The sequence below is a fragment of the Phaethon aethereus genome, assembly GCF_964289735.1.
Source record: "Phaethon aethereus genome assembly, chromosome: 9".
Taxonomy (NCBI): Eukaryota; Metazoa; Chordata; class Aves; order Phaethontiformes; family Phaethontidae; genus Phaethon; species Phaethon aethereus.
The window spans coordinates 24,989,086-25,013,019 of record NC_138585.1 but is presented as its reverse complement, the minus strand read 5'-3'; the positions used below and the strand labels follow the sequence as shown (position 1 = coordinate 25,013,019).

The window sequence follows — 23,934 nt, the reverse complement described above, 5'->3', positions numbered from 1 at the left end:
TAAGTCTACTGTTGCACGACCGTGATCTGCCACCTTTGTATTCACCGCAGCGTTGAGGCCGTTGCAAAGCAGGTGACCTCCGTGGGGCCGCCAGCTAACACACTGGAGTTCGCAGGGCCACACGTCACTGCTCGTGAGAAGGGAGGAAATACGGAGGAGGGGATGCGTCGTCCCACGATGAGGTTTGGTACCGTGCCGCCGCTGCTCACACAGCCCCTGCAGGAGCAAGCTGAAGATGCTGGGACCTGTCTGGTTCATAAGGCCCTTGTGCAGCAGTTAATCGTGTCTTATAGTATGGTGTTGATATTTCCCTGAAGGAGGGGGATTCACCCTTTCTAATTACAAGAAGCTGCTAGAAAATAAATGAAACCAACTAGTAATAAAAGACGGATCTGAAGAGCGTTGAATCCAGATTGTCCGTCGCAGATGTGAACTGGAGGCAGCTAATGGCAGATGACTTTGGTCTCTGACTTCTCAATTGAAATACTATGGCTGAGTTGGTGGCTGTATTATAACACTATTTACAGACACTGTGTGAAAGCACAGGCATAATAAATCCAGAGAAAGTGCTAGCGAAATTGAGAGGGAAATTCACACTTCATTGAATCCAGTGTCAACGTCCATTAAATTCAAAGGGACATGAGAGTCTTCATGGGGTTACTGAGCATCTGTAAACATTTCCAAGTATGCCCCAAGTTACAGGTTTATTTTTCAGTTCAGAGAAATTGGCCTGGCAAAGGTACATTTATTTCTTATCATAGAAATAGGGGAGCAAATAAGAATGAGATGAGAGGCTTGATAAGAGAGTGAAGACTTTTTAAAAATGGATGAAAATCTTACGATATTTGGGGTGCTACACAGTTTGGGAACCCCATTGGATATGGGGAACCCAATCTAATATGACATACCTTTTTTTTATGGTTCTTGGCAACACATATTCATTCTAGTGTGTCCTCAAAGGCACTTGGCATCCTCACGTTTCAGGTCTGATATGCTTCACGTTGAGGCACTGAACTAACGGACATGTTGAGTCACAGAATCACAGAATGGGTGAGGTTGGAAGGATCCTCCAGATACCAACTGGTCCAAACCCCCTGCTCAAGCAGGGTCACCTAAAGCCAGTTGCCAAAGATGGCTTTTGAATATGTACAAGGATGGAGACTCTGCAAACTCCCTGGGCAACCAGTTCCAGTGCTCAGTCACCCGCACAGTAAAAAAGTGTTTCCTGAATGTTCCCGTGTTTCAGTTTTTGCCTATTGCCTCTTGTCCTCTCACTGGGCGCCAGCGCAAAGAGCCTGCCTGTGTCCTCTGCACCCTCTCTTCAGGTATTTATATATATTAAGAAGATCCCACTTCAGCCTTCTCTTCTCCAGGCTGAACAGTTCCACTGTTTGGAGAATTCCAAACAATTCTCTGTTTGGAGAATGCTTTCTCCTTAACTGTCTTCATCAAAAGGCAAAACATCAGCTAATCTCAAGTCAGGGACAGCAAGATCGCTGGATTTTATGTTAATGAATAAGAAGGTTGAAATGAGAAAAAACCCCTGTGATGAGGTGAAAGAGCTCTTGTTGAAAGAAAGCTTCTCGCTTAAATAGCACACGAAGAAGAAAGGAAGGTTATCTAAAAATTTCAGTGATAAACAATATTTAAAGTCCGTGCCCCTCCCAGCAGTAGTAGGAGAGGCAATCCTGTATGCTTCAAGAGTGAAGTTGGCCTCTCACTCTTTCCTAAATCTCCCTGTGGTGAAGGTTATAGTCAACAAAGCATTCCAATTCTTGGACATGTGTGAGATGCTAGTGCTCGTACATTCGTCTTAGTTGTAAATATATGCTTAATTATTTTGGAGTTATTGTGTGTGTGTGTCAAAGCATAACCTGTACATTGACTTCTGTTGAAAGAGTTATTGACTTCTTTTAAAACAGTGAGAGATATTAATTAATGACAAAGGAAAATTACCTGTGTTTTGGTTACGTGAATTTGGATTGAAACTGCAGATTAAAAATATTACAGTCAGGTGAACTCTGGATTCTGGTATAGAAAAAATTGTAGGTGTTCATATTATATAGCTTGCTGGATTTTAATAATCTAAATATTGACTGGGATAAGTAGTACACAGACAAAAAGAGAGGCTATTTGACCAGAGGAAATGGTACTCCTCTTTGAAGACTTTCTTGATTAATGAGTTTCTTCTTTTACCATTGTGTGCTTTCAGGTTAGTCACAAATCTAGGTCTGAAGTTGCTGAAGGTGATGTTGCTTCTCTGATTGGAATACTTGACAAGACTGAGTCCCACCAAAGGGAGCAGCAAAAAGTTTTCCTTCATAATGCAGGTGGTAGTGAAGAAAAACTACATCGTCAGCAGTTCTGACCACCGTTCTGGTTATGTTTGGCAAATCTGAGATCTACAATCAATGAACTGAGCTGCTCCATATAGTATTGAATTATAGTGTGTCTCAGAAGCAACTAAGATACCTGGCTAGGGGACGATAAAGTGAAGTCAAGCAGGTAAGTCTTGATTCCCAAACAATGAATGAGAAGTTCCGTAATTCAAACAGAAATACCCTTGGAGCAGTACACATATTTATTGCAAACCACAATTCATTTCTTTATATTTTATTTTACAAATTCTCCATTATTTGCTTCAGTTACAGTGAAATGGCCTACTGTATTTCAAGATATTGCAAGCTGATCTTGTACTTCACTTTTCTATGTCAAGAAATATTCAGACAATTGAACAATCAGATTACTGAAAAGCTGTTAAGTGCCTTGTGATGCAAGGAAGTGTGAACTATTTAAGAACTAATGTGAAAAATGGCAACTTCTATGCTATCAGGTAGGTCTAAAAGGGAAAAAAGGAAGAATAAGTCAATATGATTAGACAGGACTGTATTCAGTAAGCACGCTTCTGTTTTGAAATTGTGAGGGAAGAATGTTATTTCTTAGGACATTTCCCTTTGGATTGTGGAGGAAGATCCCTCTACTCTGTAACATGTATTTTGCCCTTGCAATCAAAACAAGTTTGTAAGAGTAATCTGACTGAATGAATTGGATGCACAGAAATGAGAATATTTTTACACCGGAGAAGCTAAAACGAATCCTCTATATTAAAAATTGCAAAGATAATTTATTCAAGGAAAGAAGTGTTCAATCAATCATTTTTAAAGCAGAAACAAGGTCAAAAAGAAAAATGTTGCATTAATAATAGCTATTTGGCAGTTTTGCAGAGTTTTCCCTGGAATGAGAAGTTGTTGCGTTCATTTGAGTGGACACACCACAAAACCACTACTTTAAACAGCTGGTAACTTTGACCAAAGGACTAAGTGAGCATTTGCAACTAAGTGCCACATAAAAACTGAATAAAACTTAAGAGTTGTAGAGACTGTGTTTTGCTGCACCTTATCTATTAAGATTTCCCAAGCCCTCAGTACTGAACTAAGTCTGCTTGCGCTGAGGTTAAAAAGTAGGTAAATATTAACGGATGAATTCCCACAACACAAACTGGGACACAGGAGGTTTAAATGAGTGTGTCTTTCTTTTGTGTGAACTTTGAAGAGTCCCAGCTTGCAGTCGGTTTCTTTCCTGTGTGACGCAGAGGGGAAGAATCACTGCCATCCATTCTGAGCGTGCATGCTTTTGTCTGCAAGGTTTGCAAAATGGATAATTTAAAGTGGAGGGAAAAAGAGAGCAGCTTCACTATAAAACCAGAGCACTGCACTGAACAAGGTGTATGTGAGTGAGTGAGCGAGCAGCTTCTGAACTGACCCGTGGAGCGTCCCAATGGGAATAGTGGGTCTGGGTCAACCAGGAGTAGGAGGAAGGACTCTGATGTGAGTCCACTCCTCTCTGTTCCCAGGTCCCCGGCTGGCCCAGTTGCCTGACCTGCCCAGAAGGAAGCCATCCACCACTGATTCCCAAAGGGCAGCCAGCAGCACTGGTTTGCAGCCTAAACTGACGCCTGGTGAGTGTAAGCCCCTTTTTTCACGCTGTCCCACTTTCCCTCGCAAGCAGAGTGTGCCGTGCTGCCCGTAACGCGGCTATATAGCTGCCTTTATTGCAGTGCCAGAGAATGCCTGGTAGAATAAGCGACCGGTTTCATTCTTATATGATATCCTGATCACAGTAAATGAATTAAATCTGGCTTTCAAGCACCAAGGCTGTGTTCCAACTGCCAAACCTTCCCTTCCCTGTCTCAGAAATGTTCCCCCTCCCATAGCACCATCATTTCTGCACTGCGCAAGTTAACGGCCTGAGTTTATCTTGCTAAAATTCTACCACTCTAAAACATATTTGTGTTGCGCTGGAAGTCTACATCTCTTTTAGAAGGGACGAGGAAATTGGCAATGCAGAAAATTCAGTAATTCATGAGTCATGTGCTCATAAAGTGAGAAAAGTCTTATATCAGAAAATAGTTGTTTTAATATTATATATCCAAAACATAGCAGAAACTGTGTTTTTAATAGTCTCTGGGATGGAAATGCAACCAACTTTTATTAACATTTGAAAAAGATCTAAGAATTTATGGTAATTGAGCGTGGAATGCCAAAGAATTTACCCGAGATGAGTGCCCATTTCCAGCAAAATTTAATTCGATGACAAACTATTAAGACATTTTCATGAAGTCCAAAGGATTGTGAGGAAAGTCTGAAGATACTTTTAATTATAACATTTTCTATCAATATATATTTACAGAAGTAGATATAACCTAGAGAAAGCTGGCAAGTATTTGTATGAAGGAAGGTGAAGAGGGTCAGAAAAAATGCACATTCTACAGAAAATAGGGAATATGGTTATTGTAATTAATGTATCAAATTGCCAAGGAATTGCAAAGAAGATCAGAGGGTAAAAAGATAATTAGTGGATCAAAGGGTAAGAAGCCAAGTGTTGAAATAAAGTGGTAGTGATACAGACAGCTAAAGAGGAATTATTGACCGATAATTGTATTGCTTTAGGCAATGTATGCTTTGCTAGAACCATTATTAATAAGGTTTTTAATGGAGTAGTCTATTTTCATAAACGTGGAGTTATGAATGTCAAATGCCATGAATTCGTTGCAGAGCCACTGGCCATGAAAAACTGTAGCCGAGTTTTTAGGAGTTTGTAACTGTCGCACGGAAGGGAAGTAGGAGGAACACAGGCTGCAGCGGCTGGTGACGTGGTCAGGGAAGCTTCCTTTGAATGTAGAAGTAACATAGAGCGTGATATGTTCTTATGTCAACGTAAATTGCATAGTGTATTCTGGAGCGGGTGACAAACTGGGCTAAAGCCTCTGAATCCTCTCCATTGCTCTGAGTGAGTTTTATTCCCTCCATTATTCAGAAGGGTTCAAAAGTCTGCCAGCAGAAGGTCGTCTACTTTCATGCTCCAGCACACCAGCCTCAGCAGTAAGGAGGCTAGATTGAACGGGTGGAAAGCTAATGGGGATCCAGCGGTTTCCAGTTGTTCCCTGAAGTACTGCCTCGCCGAAAGAGCGAGACCTCTGCCGAAGTGAAGATTTCAGTCCTCTTTTCATCAGCCCACTGGGCTACAGACATCGGGTCCTGCTATGGCCAACACCATGGGATGTGGTTAGCCAGAGGTTAACTAGGTGGAAAAAGCGGGTAAGGCTCTGTTTGTACTCTATTCTTACTGACTTCAGCACAAAATGTTGTTAAGAAACCTCATACCGTTGCTGCCTTACTACTGTTTGAGGTAGCTAAAGCCATTAATCTGCTATCTTTGTACCCACGGATAGGGAAGAAAATTCAACAAGATTTGCTTTATTGCTTTCTTTTCTCTGAAGTGTTGTCAAATTGCATTGCTCAGACCCAGTCCAGCTGTTTCTTGGAGTAAGAGTAGAGACCTGTAGGCTGAGTTTTGACTAAGATGCCTCCCTGCAGTTCTGGACCCACAGGGGATAGTCACAGGCTTGGGAGCTCCTCTATCAGTTGGTTGCCAACACCACTCTCTGGAAAGGAGTTCGTGAATATACTGATCATAATATTTTTAATAATACATGCACTATCTGAGTGTGGATGAGGATGGGAACTGCTACAGTGGATCAGATTTACGGTACATTTAAACTAATCTCTTGAGAGCACTGCTGAGGGAGCAGAGGACCCTCAGGTTGAGCTGAAGGCACATTGCCAGTTTTTCCAGGGGTTACCAGAGGATAGTTTTGGTTTCTGCTTCTGTTTTTCACAGTCCATTCATTAGCAAAATAAGAGAAACATGTAAAATGTAAAGCAAATAAGTTGGTGGCATCTTTAGTTAGCATCTAATAGATTTTTCCTCTGCAAAGAGGAGTACATAAATACAGTTTGTCTACAGCTTTACTCTCCCATTTAACTTATTAAGAGGAAAAAAAGTATGTTCCAAGGTGTGGAATTTTTTTCTTAAATAGTAAACACCTCCTAAATTACTCGCTGATAGCGAAGATTGAAAATGTCAGTCAAGGGAGCTCTTGTGCTTTTGCTGAAGGCAACAAACTTTAATTAACTGAAAGTCACCCAGTGGTCTAAAACTGGGAGTGCTGAGGTCATTCCCAAAGATAGATGCAATATAAAAGTCGTATTGAATGGAGGCGACTCTGTGTCCGTAAGTATATACTTGCCATTTTGGTTTGTAATAATCATTCCTGGAACCAGAATTATACCTGCAGTGAGAGCTACAAGATCAAGCTCTTTTGGAGAGCAGAAGTGGGGAAAGCTGTAACTATCTAAATCACTGTAACAGTTAAAAAAAAAAGGGGGGGGGGGCAGGGGGGAGTTGAACATCTAGATTAAAAAAAAGTTGAAAGATAAGAAAGTAATATTTTCTGCAATACTAACTCCTAATTAAAAAAAAGTTAAATATATTTGCTTTAAGTCAGGCAAAATGAGGCATGATTGACATTATTTAATGATTGACGTAACTTGAGCTAGCAGTATCTATAAAACTTGTAGATCTGTAATGTGTGAGTGGGAAAAGTTTAATATTTCAGAAGTATCACTTTGGATGTGTAATTCCAGCTGGTTCTCACAGAGCTAAATAAGGTCCATGTGAATTACTTTCTAAACAATTCTTGATAAATGATCAGTCACATCTCTTGCTGCTTTTCTGGGCTAATACCCTAATTGTCTCACACATGAGATAAAAAAAAAAATAAGATCAATCTAAAAACTCAGTTGAAATGTACCTATTTTGTAAGAAATGGTGCTGCATAGGCTGTAATAGAGAGAGGATGATGAGGTACCCTGAAGTGATTAGACATGCTGCAAGACTGAATTTAATTTGGAAGATTGAGAGGTGTGGAGATAACTGCTTTCTGCCTACACACTTTTACCACTACTCAGTATAACTGAGGACTTATAAATACTTTATAAATTAAAAAAATTAACCACAGCACTCCCAAACTGCGAGAACCACCTACACCATTTGTACATTGTGCTATTAATAGTGGCTAAAGCATTAGCTCCTGCAACCATGGCATATATTAAAATGGAGCCGAATTGAAAAGATCAGAAGCTGGTGTTCTTTTCCAGGCAAATACGTGGATTTGGAGGGACTTTTCTGTTTTGAAATAAAAATAATTTGCTGGCTATCTCCAGCTCCCTGACCAGAATGACAGTATTTTTAAAAAGACAGTGATATATGTTACAACCAGATTCGGTAAATCCCAAAAGACAGACCCCCGCAGCCTCTGTGCGTGTCCTCAAGCTGCTGTGATGCTATCAGGAGGGAAACGTTTCATCATTCACTTCCGTGTAACAGACCTTGTGCTGGGCTTAAGCTTCATCTTTTTTCCTCCTAATTCTCCCCAAACTAACTAAAATCATTATGCGACTGACACCCCCACCCCAGCACTTCTCCCTGCAACATGCCTAGAAGCCATATTTAATCTCACCTGCAATCCAATTAAAAGCCTCTCAAAAATTCACACCTGTGCTAATTGTAGATTCACATCACTGCTTTGTAGTCATTAAGTCTATGAGTTAACATTTTTATGAGTGCAACTAATCTAGTTTATCAACAAAATGCTGGAAGGTTTACGTGCTAAAACAGGATAATCAGTATTCATGCTTCAAGATTTCAGCAGGGGTCAGGAAGGAATTATCTTGTCTTATGAAGCATTTCAAAATGGCTAATTATGTTTGTTCATAAAATTGGGTTCTAAACCAATTGAAATCAGACTAAAAGCTTTTGAACTTTTAACTGTGAATGACTAATTTGGCTGAGGTGTTGACTGATACCGAAGTCCTGTGATCATTTTATTCTTCAGTGAAAACCAAAAAGATACACTTTGGAAGTACACAAAACCAGTAACATACAAGCCTTCATCTTGCTTACAAAGGTTGGAAACGTATCGTTGAGAGGCAATTGCTGAGGAATCTATATTTCTATGTATGTACGTGTGCGTGGATGCATATTCTTAAAAAGACACGTGGTTTTAAAGCAGTGGTCTTCTCGGCTCACACAACCAAGTCAAGGTTGTTAAATATTAACTGTGTGCACACAGTTTCCAAGTATCTCTTGTAGACCCCAAAGATGCAGTATTCAAATAGTCTAAAATGTTCTATTTTGGTAGAGATTTTTTTTTTAAAAGAAAGTTTCCTCACCCTCATACGGCAGCAATCACCTAGCAATCGAAAACCCACCTAGAACCCTAGACATGAGGAGAAATAAAAACAGAGCTATGAGAAAGGGAGAAATACTTGTAATTCAGCCAGGAAGATTTATTTTTTTTCCTCCTAATGGATTCTTGCTCCCGATCCACCCGGAGCAGATCAAGGGACATGTGCTACAGATGGGTCAGCCGTGGAAAACGTACACAGCTGCGTATATCTGTTACACGGGTGCTTGGTGTTAGACTCGCTGGCTAGCCAGGAGCAGTCAGAGTTTTTGGCAAATGCCCGTAGTTCCACGGACTGGAAGAGAACAGACAGGGAGAAAGCAGTCAGCTGGCACTAGCACTTTCCATAGCAGCCCCCAAGCCTGAGCCAAACCTGCCGGCCGCATTCCTCGCCCCGTATTCGGAATCACTGTCAAATTCCTAAACCTATTTTTCAATTTAGTGGGAGGCTTTTTGGCTGGGGCTACCGGAACAGAGACACCGGGATACTTAGAACCCCTGCGTACAGCACTGAGCCCTTCGGCTGTTGATCGCTCTGGGGCAAAAGTGCTTGCGTGGGGTTTTATGGTCTTTATTTTTTTTTCCTCCTCTTGGTTTTCCCCTCCCCACCAACTGGAGGGGAAGGAAGGGCGAGAGCCCTGTGGGGACAGGCTGGCGCGTGGCAGGGCCAGCGCCGGCGGCTCTTTGCAGCCGTGGCTGAAGTATGGTGACGTTTATTATGTCCCTCTGAAGAGCTGCTGCCGGGGTTGCAGAACTGGTGCTGAGCCAGCAGAAATGCATGAACCATAATCGAGCCTGGGAAGACAATGTTACGGTGTTGACAGAGACAAATATATATCTCTCCACCGTTAATGTTGCGTTTGGGTTAATCTGTGTGATATCTGCATATGACAACGGGCCAAACCACTTGCTGGTGATCTGTTGTGACAGGAACATTGAAGAGATCTACAGAGGTCATATTAAGCTTATACATCATGAAATATATATACACTTTTTCTGACGGGTCCATCAGTTTTTCATAATCTAAGATAATTTTCTCTCCAACACTCAAGGAATACGAGTCCTTTTTTTATTATTATTATTATCTTGCAAAGATACCTTTCCAACTATGAGATGGGAGAGATTTGCTTCTACTCCTTGCTGTTAAGAGACACATATGAGTTGTCTATTCATGAAGATCTAAATTGGGCATGTAAATCTATGTCTTTATAGCAGCAATCTCAGGCTATTTGTGCAGCAGAGCCTCTTGTGACCAAAGATGGCCAAAAAGCTAGGCTTCCACTTAAACAGAAATTTGGCTTTATCTGTGTGATAAATTGGAGCGATGGCCAGGGCTTAGGACAGCAAGACATCAGAACCCATTCCAAAAATCCAAGCTATGAGTGTAAAATCTGTAACTGGGAGGAAGCCTGGAAACCTTGGGAGGTGGGGTGTGTGTCTTACTTCTGCTAAAGAACAACTTTAGGCATCTGAGGGCCCCTGTTCAAAGCCAGAAAGCTTCAACCTTGGTTGGTCCAGCTAGCAGACCAGCCCTAGACCTCGGCCAGGGTGCCCTAGACCAGGTACCCTGAACATCCCAACTCCTTCAGTTTTTGATACTCCAGCAGGAGCACAGGTGGAATTTCACTCAAAAAATGCTTAACTTGACTGAAAGCTCATCTCACCCAAATTCCATTTCAAATGCAAAAACTGGTGGTTTTAATTAAACAGAGTTTTGCTAGGAAATTTCTGACTTCAGTTCTCTTATGACTATCTCTAAAATATGTGTGAAATGTCTGTAATTTAATCAACATGCTGTTAGCTTATAAACCTAATAACAACTGGTTTAATGCCAACTTTTTTGTTGGCACTGCAGTTCATTTTATTATAATCTTTCAGCAGCTCTGGGACTAAATTCAGAATTCTTGCTTCGGATATCAAGAATGGTAAGAAAGCATCAACATATTTTTTGTAGTTTCAGAGAAACCTTGATTTCTTGTCTCCTGAGCCAAAAGAAAACATTAATTAACATCATTACATCTTCAGTGAGGTCTGGGGAGATAGCCCTGTAGTAGGTAATCATGATTTTAAGCAATGACGCAGTATCCTCAAACAATTTCCAGCATAAATTTGTTTGACCTTTAGTTTGAAACTACGCACAGTGGTGACCGGTCTCTTTTCACTCTTCATTACCTTAGCAACTTACATCGAAGTACTTAAGGCTTTCCTATTTTTGCATAAGTGTGGGATATGAATATATGACTACATGATATATTGATTTCATATGATTGATAAATGGAGATACTATTTCCCAGAATAAGAAAAAATACAAAGCTAGCAATTTATTCACACCAAGAAAATCAGTAAAACTACACTTCAAAAAGTGGTTTAACCTTTATTTTACCCTGCTTTTCTTTCCTCTTTTCTCCATCCTTATTCCTTCTTAAGAACATCACAGGCATGGTATGCATACTGTGGAAAGGATATGTCTTGACATAGACCTTATCCAGCCTAGCTCACAGCACATACAAAGGCCACCTTCCCAGCAAAATATTTTATTAACTGCTTTGCAACCTGCCCTTCCCAAAGGTTATTTGTGCATTTTAATTAGCTCAGATTTTTTTCCCCATTGATTAGGTTGATTAGATAGATAGATAGTGAAATATAGCTAAGAAGAGGATATCAAAGGAGACAAATGCTTCTTTTAAACGTGCTTAGGTGTTGCTGGTGCTGTCAGGGCTCACTGTGGCAGATAGCACCCAACACATCTATGAAGCACACCACATAAATAAAATGGGGAGTGCCAGAACTGGCTCAATGATGGACAGAAAATTCATCCTTCTGTATTTTTTTTCTAGTAGTTCAGTACTGGCATGAGGAATATCCGATAAATACCGAATACACAGAAGTCTGACGCAGCAAGAGCTCTCCGTGCAACTATTAATAGCAGTAACTATGCTAATGTATGTAATGAACTAATTACCTATGGTATAAACATGAAGTGCTGCATAAAGAAAGCTTTTTAATCCCAGATAATGTCACGTTTTAATCAGCTTGCTCAAAAATGACCAGATTTTTTGATTGCGCATGTTTGATTGTAGTCTTTGGAAATGCTGTGCTAAAAGGTGGTTTTCCATAATTTAGTCAGGAAATAATTGTATTCCCTTAGAAACAACTAAAAAGATGATAAGCCATCATCTTTTGCAGAATTTGGCCTTTCTGCAAAAATAAATCCTTTCAGTGTAAGGATCCTGTGTGGTCAAACAGATTGCCAGAAAGGGAACGCTCTCTGTTGATTATCTGTTTCTTCAGTCTACTCAATTCAAGAAAAAAATTTGCAAGAGCTTGCAATAGCTAGAATAGAAAATAGATGCACTGAAATGCTACTACATTTACAGAAAGCTTCAGGAGAATTTATTTATAAGATGGGTTGTTGCTTTTACATACTCCTTATGTTTATAAAATTTTTGGCATTTATTCTTCCCAGTTGGACCAGTGAAAAGCAGCCAATTACGGTGTTATTCAGGCATACAACTTCCAACCTCATCCAGAAATAGGAAGAAGAAAAATTGTCCAAGGGTTTTGTTTTAGAAGCTTCTAATGGATTCAGCTCAAGTAGGTAGATAGGAGTCTAGGAGATGCCTGCTTGCATGGCAACTAGAGCTCATTTGACCGTGTCAGAGTTGGGTCCTTCTCACCAAGGTCACAATGTCCCTCTGCAGTGATAGCCTTCCCAGCCTTCCCCAAGAAGAAGCAAGGGCTTTGCAGCCAGGTCCACTCTCCTGCCGAGAGCTGGCTGGCTGAGCAGGCTTTCATGGCTGATTTCTGATGAACCTGCTGACATGCAGATTGATGCTTTTCTGCAGGTATAAAAACTTGTCTGTCATCTTCCAGCCAATGTGGACCTGTCCCTCGACTAGGAGGCAACTTGGTGGTCAAAAAAAATCATTGGTGTTTACATCCACGGCGGAAACTTTTACCAGTTGAACACAGTGGGTGCCTTAGCAGGGAAAGCTGCGAGTTCATTACTTTGTGAATCTGTAGGTCTTTACTCTTTGAAAAATAAGGATGGTAGAAGAAGAGGCGTCAGGTTTTCTGGCTTGTTTCACCATTGCACTTGCTCACAGAGTGCCGATGATTTAGGCCTTCAATACATAGTTTGAATACTCTCTTACTATGGCTTTGTCCTACAGATTTGGCCTTAAAGAAGCAATGATTCAGGCTTTAATGGCAGTCTTAAAACTTTTTGGTCTAACAAGCAAATATCATTTGGTGTGTCCAGCAAAGTTATTATCTCTTTGCTTATGTCAATTAAATTATGTCTGAAGCAAGGTTTAAGTGTGGTAGAATTACAGTTAAAGATCAAAACCAATTGTGTTTTGCATGGCAACACTGTAAAACACTGCTATTTCTATTAAAAAAATCCATTTTTCTATAACAGATTACATTGTTTCTTTGAAGTGTGAATTTAAGCAGCTAGTGTTTAGAATATGTACATCATTAATCTTCAGACTTTAATCTCTATAGTCCTATTTAACACAGTGAAGCTTCAAAGGGTACAGATGCCTTATTGTTTATTGAGATATGAGGAAAAATATAAATGAAAAATCTGGGGAACCAGAATTATATCTGTAGCATCTTTTAACCTCCATAACTTATTTAATGCTAGACGTGTTAGAAAGCTACCTGTATATTTGCCTGATGATCAGTAATACGGACACACTGGAAAGGGTAAACATATTAATTAGAGCCTGCGCATCTCTCCTTCTTGCTAGTGTAATCATTAAATTGATTTTTCCAGTCTGACATGTAATTGTTCCAGCGATGGAATCCTGCTTTCCACTCTCGTTCTGCTTCATCAATATTTCCTGTAAAACATGAAATGGGTTACATTAATCTAAATTTGAATCTCTTTATATGCTAATTGAAAAATAATTTTGATTATCAATGTCTTTTGCTACAAATATGTTATAGGATGGTCTTTTGCATCCTTTCTTAAACCTGGAATGACTGAAAATTCAGTGATTAACATTTTATATTTACATCAGGAAGGAAGGACTGCAAAGGTATCATTCTGGCACACTGCAGGGTAATAAATATACTTATGTATGGGCTTGTTGCTTTTGGATAATGCTTCTGTCCATCAAATTCATCATTTTAAAGCCACCTTTTTTTAAATCCTCAAAATATTACTTTGGTTCAGTATACTCTACAATGAAACCTACATATCCTGAAGACTATGATATGCAAACTGAGATAGGTACTTGTAAAGATGCAGTGAAATCACAGCTTTGTTCAAGGCAACAACAGTATTGCCATTAGTTTTAATGCATTTCAGTGGATAGCCAGGATTTCACCCTACTGTGGAATAAATCCACAAGTTTAAAGCATAAGGGGCACAAGTTTGGAGAAGGATACTGTAAAACGTGCAGTATGTCAATAGGAAAGTCTTCTCTCTTCTTCTTCATTCTAGCCTATAAAGCATTTGCCGACTAATCCTGTGTCCCGAGGCAATATTTATTGCCAAATTTGTTATAGACATCAGAGGGTGAGGAGGAGAAAAGTAATAAAACTACATCATTTTACAAGGTTCCCAGAGTATTTTACAGACAGGGATCACTTCTTCCAGTCCCAAAAGGTAATTAACACTAGGGAGAAATGCTGGGACCTTGCAGGAACAACCCATACGACAACTAAATGGAAGATAATGTACATCGGCTGCATCACATACTGTGGCTTATTATTTTGGATCAGTTATAGACTTTTTCTTAAACTTTAGCTACCATTTATGATCCGTGAATGTCTTTATTCATTCTGGACCAAAGTATCTCGCTGTCCCATATTGACATAGCTTGCTTCCAAAAAAAAAATTGGTAATTGTGTTCGTGAGATAACGGTTCCATGGTTTCTTTATGATCTTTTGACTTTATGTTCTTCTGCTACAGTACAGCATAGGCCCTTTCCCTCCATAAATACACCCTTTTCGCATTTTTTTTTTATGATCTGCCAGCACTGCGAGTTGAACTGCTTGTGTGAAAATGAAATCCTTTTGTGTTTTCTACATCAGCAGAGAAACTATTCTGGAAAGAGCGTTAACAGATTCGGAGATTTAGTTTGGAGAAGCATCCAGTAATTCGGTTGCTTATCTGCAGTTTAGCTCAACATTTCCAAACCTTTTTGGTCTGAAAATCCAGATGGCAATTTAATGAGACTTTGAAATGAGATTTACATTACTACTTGGTTTCAGTAAGACCAGAAATAAAACCAAGATACTTTTTCTTGGGGAGGTTCTGTACATCTGCTTGTAGTCAAAAGGGAAATTGTGAAGAAAAAAAAAAATAGGAAAATAATTTAAAAAATTAGCCACACTCCTCTCCCTCAGTTCAAAGATGTAAATAAGCTTGGTTACGTAGGAGATCAAGGAAGAGTTCAGATCATTTTAAATTTTTTTCTGCAGGCCGCAATTGTCATTAACACAAAGAGGATTTGTGAATGCTGGAAACAATGAAACCATGTTTTGATTACTAAGCTATGCAATATGACTCACAGAACTATGGGGAGAAGATATGTACAACATCTTACTCTCTGACTCCAAGAACTTGCCTTTTATGTTTCTTAAACATATAGCCACGGTCTCAGGTGAAGTCCAATTTTCCACATATGTCAAATGGATTGGTGATTTAGCTATTAGTACTAGTATTATTTGGAGAAAAATGCCTCAGCCATATTTCTTGTCTTACTCTTGATTACGGGTGTCCAGTTTTATTTATCCAGGCAAAGCCTCCACTTACGAATTTAAAAAAACCTGTTCCTTCTTTAATTTTTCAGGCTTAGATCTGTTTAAGTCTGCCCAAAGACTTTAGCAACTGGAATACCACTATCATACATGCATCTTCAATCAAAAGTCACTATTCTAGAGTATAAATTATGAGGCATTTCAGTGCTTCTTAAAGATCATGGTGAAGAAGCGAGTCAGCTTGAGAAAGCAGACAAGAAGAAATTCAGAGTAGCCACCATTATGAATCTAAAAGACAAAAGGAGTAAGGAAAACACTGAAATAAGAACTTTGGATTCCCATTTGTTTGCTTTTTTCAGTGATAAGATCCAAATTGAAGTCACAAGTCAATGCATCCCATTATCACCAACATCATCAATCTCTTTGAAGCAACCACCCATGACTTCGATGAGCTGACAGCTAGAAGGCAAAAAAAAGATTAGAGAATTCAACTTGACCGATAATTACAGCTCAGAGCACGGGGTTACTACAACGCGTTGCAGTACTATGGAAGTCGGCGGATACCACAGTGAGGTCATTTTGCTATATGCAGTCGTTCAGACGATCCCAAACGTTATAGTAATGCCAGTTAGGCTAATGCAAAGCCCAATGAGGTTTCCAAGGAGAAAAGGGGTGATTTCAGTAGGCAATGAGTCATACCTCAATGCGCAGAAAGGTCCCAGTTTAACAGCCAAAAAAATTTAAAGTTGTTCTTTGATTCTTTGACAATGTCAGCACAGACAGCCGTCATTCCTTTTCTTTCCACACAGGCATACAGCCTTTACTTTAATGGCACTATAGCGAAGTCAAATTTATCTCCGTACCATCATTTGTTGAACTTCTAGATGTGCCGCTAAAGTGCTAATCTTAAATTGTGTCTTTGTGTATTAACCTTAAGATTGGGAGAAATATTATATCATAATAGATATGTGACCTAATTAATAAGGGATAAGTTAGAATTAACTCTTCTGTCCTCAATAGCTCATAAATGCAGGTACCTGAAAACTTCTTGATTCATTAGTACGATAAATGCTGCAAGTCTGTCTATGGTGTAAATTGTCATGGTGATAGTTTGTACACAGATGGTCAGAAAGGAGAAAATAAATAGTATCTATACTCCAGTATCTCTATGTGTTCTTTCATCACACACTCTGAATATCAATACATTTTTAACTACAACAGTATATTTGCTTTCATAAGTATTTTTAAGGAGTTCAGATTCTTCAATTTTATTTATTTTCTTCTTCCAAAAGTCAATAGAGCTCTCTGGGAGATGAAATATTGTAAGGGCTGTTATCTCTCCTGCGACCTGGGATGCAAGGTACTGGAGTTAGGAAGAAATGAGATTAAGGTACATAGCTTATTGCCCATATGCACACTGCATACAGTCTTACTTTGTTGGTAGGTGCAGTGGTATCGGTGAGATTACTTTTGATTAATTCCCTTTTCTGCATAAATAACGAGTGCAGCATCTAGCTCTGTGGAAATTAAAAACTAATTTTGATGGTGAATTTTCTAATTTGGTCATATTTTTATTATTCTTGCGACCCTGAGTATTTAGCTGTATAGAATCCAGATAGTGTTTGGAGGATCATAGTAAATACAATTATTTTTGTTATTCACTGGACAAGAGGTTGAACTTTTCTCTGCCTCCATGTTCAAAATATTTTTAGGGTTGTTTTAAAATACAATGTTTTTATATTACCTACTTCGTTTGATTTTTGTCTATAGGTGATATACGATGCAACAGTATCCTATAAAACAGAAAAATATATGTATTAGGCAAACTAAAATAGTAATGGAACAATAAATGGGAAGCTTGGCTGCCTGCAGCTTTCTATAATCAAGGGGAAACAGGCATGTATAAATAGTTAGGGCTCTAGATGCATTAAAGGTTGTGTTAAGGAGGTAGAGTCTAATATAGACGCTTTGTATAATTAACGTATGATTGCTCTAAAAGCTACTTGAGTCACTTGCTGTTTGCTATTCCCTCTGGAGTGTTTCTTTTAGAAGCAGTCACCAGCAAAAGTTCTGGTGATTGTCCCAGTGCTCACCCCCTCAAATGAAACATTAACTGCGGATCGCTCCCAGCTCGTCTCGGGGAGAGTGGGAACAGAGGGTATTGTCGGTGCCTTTGCAGTAGGGTTGAAATCTCTGTAGGAATTGTGTTTCGCTGGAACTGAGCCCACGTAAGGCATGTCTAGGTCCAGTTCACCTGTCTAGTGATTATTATCAAGCTGGGCACAAAACTACAAGTTTTGACTCATGTCTTCAATTGTACTTTTATATATTGAAATTGAAAGAGAAGACATTGAGCAATCTTCCAAAAGCATACAAATTACTCTTGCGATATAAAAGCAAGTATAAGTTATTGTGTTGGGGTGTGAGGCTTATTTTTTCCTTATTAGTTTTCTCAATCCATAACCATGACAGGTTTTTTGGGGGTTTTTTTGGAACTTATCTGATTTGGTTGCTTGAGGAAAATGGAAAATATCTAACCATAAAGATTGCAGGGACTAAATATTTTCCTCTCTCATATATTCAACTGCCTCAAGGAACTTGTCTTACCCTGTCCGTCCTGGGAACAAGGCTTACTCAAATGCCGAACACATTTGGAACCGGCCGTTACATGCCAAGACGACCTCAAGGGCTAGCAAGGCTTGCGCTAGGAGTGCGTCAGTAAATACACAAGTGGTTCGTTACCAAGCGCATCCATGTCAAATTCTGACCACTTGGCACAATGAGAAATCCCCTTGCAGTTTCTGCAAAATAAGTTGATTCGATTGTCCTCTTCAGTTTCTACCTGATAGGATTCCGCTTTGTCTATCTGAGCACTACTTGAACTATAACTTGCAATAACGATAACATAAAATTTCCTTACTTCTTGTTCTCTGGCATCTTATATAATGTTAAAGCAACCTTCTTTTTCTAAGAATATCTCAGTGGAGGAAGTAATAGAAAAGGTAGACCCTCAGAAAATGAGGACATACGTGTATTTATGGCATGTGCTGCCCTTTGGGCATAAAAGGAGATAGGAAATGCAAAATAATATTTCAGTGCAGAGAATTATTACAATATAAAGTAGTATATCATGTTTGTAAGCAGAATCTTAAAGGTTTCTTTGTCAGAATTGTATAAGATTGTATAGATAATATAAAAGCATTTCTTTTACTATATTTCAAGGAGGGATAGATATAGGTGCATGACAAAGCAGCACTTCTTCTTGACAATATCCTTGTCTCATTTCTGTATTAGGATCCAGGCACGATGATTCTTTCCGTTTGGTAAGAATACGCTCAGGAACTTCTTTTAATTAAATTATGTAAATTTATGTTGTAAATTGCTGAATATGGCAGAGTGATGTATTTAGGTCTCCTGGCAGATCCAGAGTGTTGCTTTGTCATCCCTCACACCACAGGAACATGCAAAGCAACTCTGCTGTCCTGCCAAGATGTGTTGAACTATGTCTGGTGATGTGCTCTCTTCTGCTCCACCACGGAGTATTTGGTTAAGCACAGTCCATTTGCAAGATGCACATTATGCAACGGGGGTTCACAGCCAGGTTAAAGAAGTATGTAAAATAGTTGGGTTCTCCTGGCTCAGCATACAGGGCTTGTCAGAGTTTGGGAAACCTCCCCCAAATCCATCCATAATTTGGTATGCTGTGATTTTTTTTTTTTTTTTAAATCACAGAGTATGCTTTATAAATTATTCATGTTACCTACTGCTTTTGCTTCTCTTGATTTAACTGAAAAACACCTATTGAATTGAGAGGGGATAAAAGTTGAGCCATAATACAGTTATAAGCTCAAATGAGGAAGGAATAAATTATTTCAGAAAGAATCATCTGTGTACCGTGAAAGTTTACATATTTAAGACTAACATTCAAACTGAATCTTGCGGAAAGCTTGTAAATTACTACTTAACGTTTTAAAAGTGTATCTTATTTTTGAAATGAGAATTTCCGCCCCCCTCCAGTCAAACTGCAGAATGTAGTTCCAGAGCTGCAAAATCACTTTATAAAATCAATTCCTTCTGAAGTCCGGAAGCACAGAGGCTTGGTCTGTTTGGTGGGGTTTGCAAAAACAGCGGCATCAGGCTTCTAAAGAAAGTCGGCAAAAATTGTGTTCAACTGAGCTTAAAGTTTCAGACAGCCCGTTATGCTTTTCTGGGTAGTGAAATCTCATAAACACACTGTATACACAGTCAGGCACAAATCAGTTCTGTTTTGCATAGGCAAATCCTGAAGTCTCTTGGTTGACATCAATGACTGACGTTCTAGAAATAAGACACAAGGCGCGCTCGTGGGAGGTGTGGAACAGAATCCTGTTTTGGCAACAGCAGCGCTCTTAATACCCTCTGTGGATTAGCTGCATAATAATATAATCCCATAAATAATGGATAATAGACTACCAGTATAACATCCCACAACGCACCTTGGGCTCGTGAAGTTGGCACAGAAGGCCACCCAGCCCAACCCCCAGCAACGAGCAGGTTGCCCAGAGCCCCGTCCAGCCCCACCTGGGATGTTTCAGGTTAATGAACAGTTTTGTCCAACATCTGAACATGTCATGAAAATTCAGTTACAAATAGGAATGTAAAGATTTGGACTCAAGTGTCACGTTAATATCAAGTAGATGATCCTTTTATAAAACTTTAAATAAAAGCATTTTTACCTGTCATTTCCAGAACTTTGGGAAAAAAGACATTCCAGAATCGACACGGCTGAGCACGCAATTTTGTCAGTACCTCTGAAGTGTCAGTATTTAATGTCAAATATTTTTGTTCTGTAGTGGTGAAGACTGGCCATCTTGTTCCATTAATCAGGGTCCCATTGGGAGTTCTAAATGAGAAAAGAAACATTTCACTTAGGATGAGGAATTACCTCAGTACATCAATAAAGTATTATTTCTTTTTTATTTAACAGTTATTTCTTCTTAAGTATGTTAGTTTGGAATTACTGGAGTATACTTTCGTAAATAATGGGGAGGGGAAGCGGAATGAAGGTGAACTTGATTTAACTTCATTTTAAAAAATTATTTCTATTGCTTTTTTGAGTTGTTCCGAGTTCACCTAAGGGAAAAAAGTTAATAAATGACTATACACAAACTACACTTGTTGAATTTGGAGATTCTCATGGAAGCTCTAAGTTATCATGAGTGACTTAAGAACAAACAAACCAGTTTGGGAGGCTGAGTAATTTTATGTTTTAATTTCAATGTTGCTTTCAGATAGACGAATAGATTGGACTAAATAGCACAGCTAAAAATGCAAGTAAGGGTACGAATAACATCTAAACTTTGGATGAGAGCTATATTGGGAAAGAAAACAATTATTCCTCATTAAGAGAGAACAGTTCCTGCTTGAAGTATGCTGAGCCCCATCAGTGGAGTGCCAAACATGAGCAATCTCAAATCTTTTGGAAAGCAGGAAGAGGTACAGAGCACTCGGCCCTTTATAAAACAGGCTCTGCGCATTAAAGGATCATAGGTGTTAGTGTTAAAATAGTTGTGATAAATAGTTATAATACAAGAGAATTCATAAGGCTCTAGGGAGAGACATCCAGTTTTTCCCCCTTCAAAAATGACAGTATCTAGTATCTGTATGACTAGAGAAAAAATAATTTAAGTGGATAGAAAAAGAACAAAATGGGGAGCATTGCATAGGGAACAAGTGAGACTGAATATGATTTTTTGGGGGGAAAAGAAGATGAATTGTGACTGTTTAAAGTATGAATCTGTTAGCTCAAGAATACAAATGAAACATCTTATTGCAGTGCAAGCAGGAGGACTCCTTTTGTAGAAGTTGATATCAAGGAATCTGGAGTTTAGGGCAGAACAACAGTATTTGATAATTCTTGGTGGGATAAATTAAGCACACTGTTAGCTAAGTTAATTTGATTATGTCTACTTTGCTTTTCACCAGGACTCTTCCCAGAAGGCAGCGGTCAGGGTCCAGGGTGTGTGGAGCCCACTTGCGTTCCGCTTGCCGAGAGTGGGAACAGATACCGGCTGTAGGTGGGACCAGCCTGAGCACAAGATTCAGCTGCTGAAATAATATCGATATCTCTCAGTTAATTCAGAACGAATCAAGTTTTCAGCCCGTGTCTTAGTATTCTGGGGTCTTTGGCATTGGCCGCTTACGGAAACGGTGTTAGAGTAAGAGATTCAGCACGTCGCTTCCCGAATTGCTCACTTCTTTACTAATTCAGCTCGGATTAACCTCTGGCACCCTTTTAACTGCACGTTTAGTTGTGGCTCATGAGAATGAGGCCTTAAGCAGAGCTGACTTGTGCTTCAGTTCAAGATCAGAACACTAATGGTGCTGCCACTATTCATTTAATGGCCTTTATGCTATGAAATAAATCATGACAGTCCACATTAGAATTTACAGGTGTGTGGGGATTACGCAATGGCTACAGCTGTATTTTACTAAAAATGATTGAAAGAACTGTCAGATAAACACAGCATTTTGAAATATGTGATTATGACACACTCTCTGCATCTCTAGGAGTCTTACTGTTCCAAGAAATGTCCGGTAATTTCCTCCATAGCTCCATTATCGAAAATTTCCCAAGTTAAGAGGTAGCTCCCATTTACAGCAAAACAGAAATCACAGGAGTATAATTTGTAACTGATAAGAACAAGTTACGATTATAACCCCTCTGTTCTATCAAAACTGCTGTTCATTCCTTCTTGCTAATAACTTCATGATGAGAATTGCAGTGCCCAGAACAAGCTGTAAAATTCCCTGTTCTTTGCACCAAACTAAAAGTTTAATAATCACATAGAAAATTAAAAATCTTGTGAGAATATCTTACTGAAGAGAAAGGAATCCAACACATTTCACAACCTTGTCTCTGTCCATCTATGTTTGGATGCACAATCTTTGCTGACAGATTATAGGAACTTGCTTCTACTGAAACAAAGCTCAAAATTTCCATGGAAACTTCCATCCTATCCTCTTTATCAATTCCACAAACCTCGCTCATTTATTTTCTGGTACTACTCAATCATCGCTTCTTCAGCTTGTTCCAGTTTTGCGCACCTCAGTGCTGTCAATGGGGCCTGAAGGCGTGTCCCAAAAGGGCTTGGGCCATGCGTCTTCAGGACAAACCTCTATCTTGTGCCTTTACCTTGTCAAACACTAATCACCTTTCTTAGACCTCTGTCCATAGCTATAAGCTCTAGTCAGGGAAGACCTTCATTTTGTTTGGAGAAAATGTGAGCTTCTTCACCAAATACTTTAGAAAGAAATTAGCTCCTTTTCAACACACTTTTTAATGACTGCAGGAGCAAGTCTAATGGCAATTAAGAAATACAATTATTTGAATTGCTCCCAGAGAAGAAGTCTAAATGAGGAAAAAAACCCCAAAACCAAACCACCTGTGTTTAAACTTTGGTGTAAACAGAATTTGTTTCATTATTTCAGCTATTTTTTTTTTTTCTTTGCATATGCCCTGAAGTTATAGGCTGGACTCTCTCTGATAGTGGTACAGCAGCTCATTTATAGTTAATTATTTCATTAAGATACGTCTTTGAGGCAGTCAAACTTATTTTCTCATTAAGTTGAGAAACAGACTATCTTTATGAGCTCAATCTCCAGTAAAGCTCTTCTCCTGTTCTACCTTTATACATATATGTGCTCTCAGTGAAGCTCACAAGCCTTTTTTGATCTTGTGCGCAGTGGAAGCTGCGTGGTGCTCCTCACTGTTACTAAGATCAGGTTCTTTCCCCTTTGGGTATTGCATGTCCAGAACTGTCAATAACCTTTAATTCTCAAGACTCATTTATAGTAAATATGCTAGATTTGACATAGGAGTGAAGAGGGTTTGAGAGGAGCTTATTCACTGATAATTTCTCTGTATTTAATGTTCATCTTCAACAACTTTAGAAGGAGAAAGGTATTTTGGCTCAGATGGAAAATGCAACAACCTGAACACAATTCTGTTGATCATAATAAACATACATACATTACCATTCTCATTAATATGGCCTGAAATACAATACTAGCTCACTGCATATTTATTAATCGTTACATAGCATGACTTTTACAGGGGGTTGATCAAACACATAAACACAAGAATTTAATTCACCATCTAACTTTTTTGGTAAGCATCCATGATCTAAAGTACCTGTAAAATACTCTGTTTTTGTGAGTGAGCTCTGAAAACCTTTTGCTCTACTGTGGTATCACTGTTTGTCAGAGGCAGTCTTTTGTAATGTAAAGTTATATTTTGATAGTCTACAAAGGCAACATTTTCTCTGAGAAGTCTCTTGAAAAGATGGTTTTAGGCATCATTTACCTTCCTAATGGGTATTGTAAACATAACTGTACCGCATGCTAGCTCAGATGGCCCCAAGCTTTCACCGTGTCCCTATTTAGCTGCTCTGTTTGTAAATGGACCAGGTTAACATGTTGTGTGTTTCTCTAGAGGAAACAAAAACCAAAACTTGCATCGCTTTAGCTGTCTAACACAGAAGAATTGTACCAACCCGAACTCACGAAGAGCGTCACAGGCTGAAGCACAATTTCACCTCCAGTCCTCAGTAGCCCCTTCCCTCCAGACCGTCTCCCTGGAAGACCCCCGACA

General features: G+C 39.2%; 1 protein-coding gene across 1 annotated transcript in view; it reads right to left on the bottom strand.

Moving 5' to 3' along the window:
* Positions 1 to 13,306: 13,306 nt before the first annotated feature.
* BCHE (butyrylcholinesterase) overlaps positions 13,307 to 23,934 on the bottom strand; it is a gene marked incomplete at both ends in the record, with an annotated part of 28,168 nt that continues 17,540 nt past the window's right edge. The window contains 2 exons of the mRNA XM_082003767.1: positions 13,307 to 13,434; positions 20,018 to 20,184. Of these exons, the coding sequence (XP_081859893.1) occupies positions 13,307 to 13,434; positions 20,018 to 20,184 (295 nt within the window). The remainder of the gene's footprint in view (positions 13,435 to 20,017; positions 20,185 to 23,934) is intronic.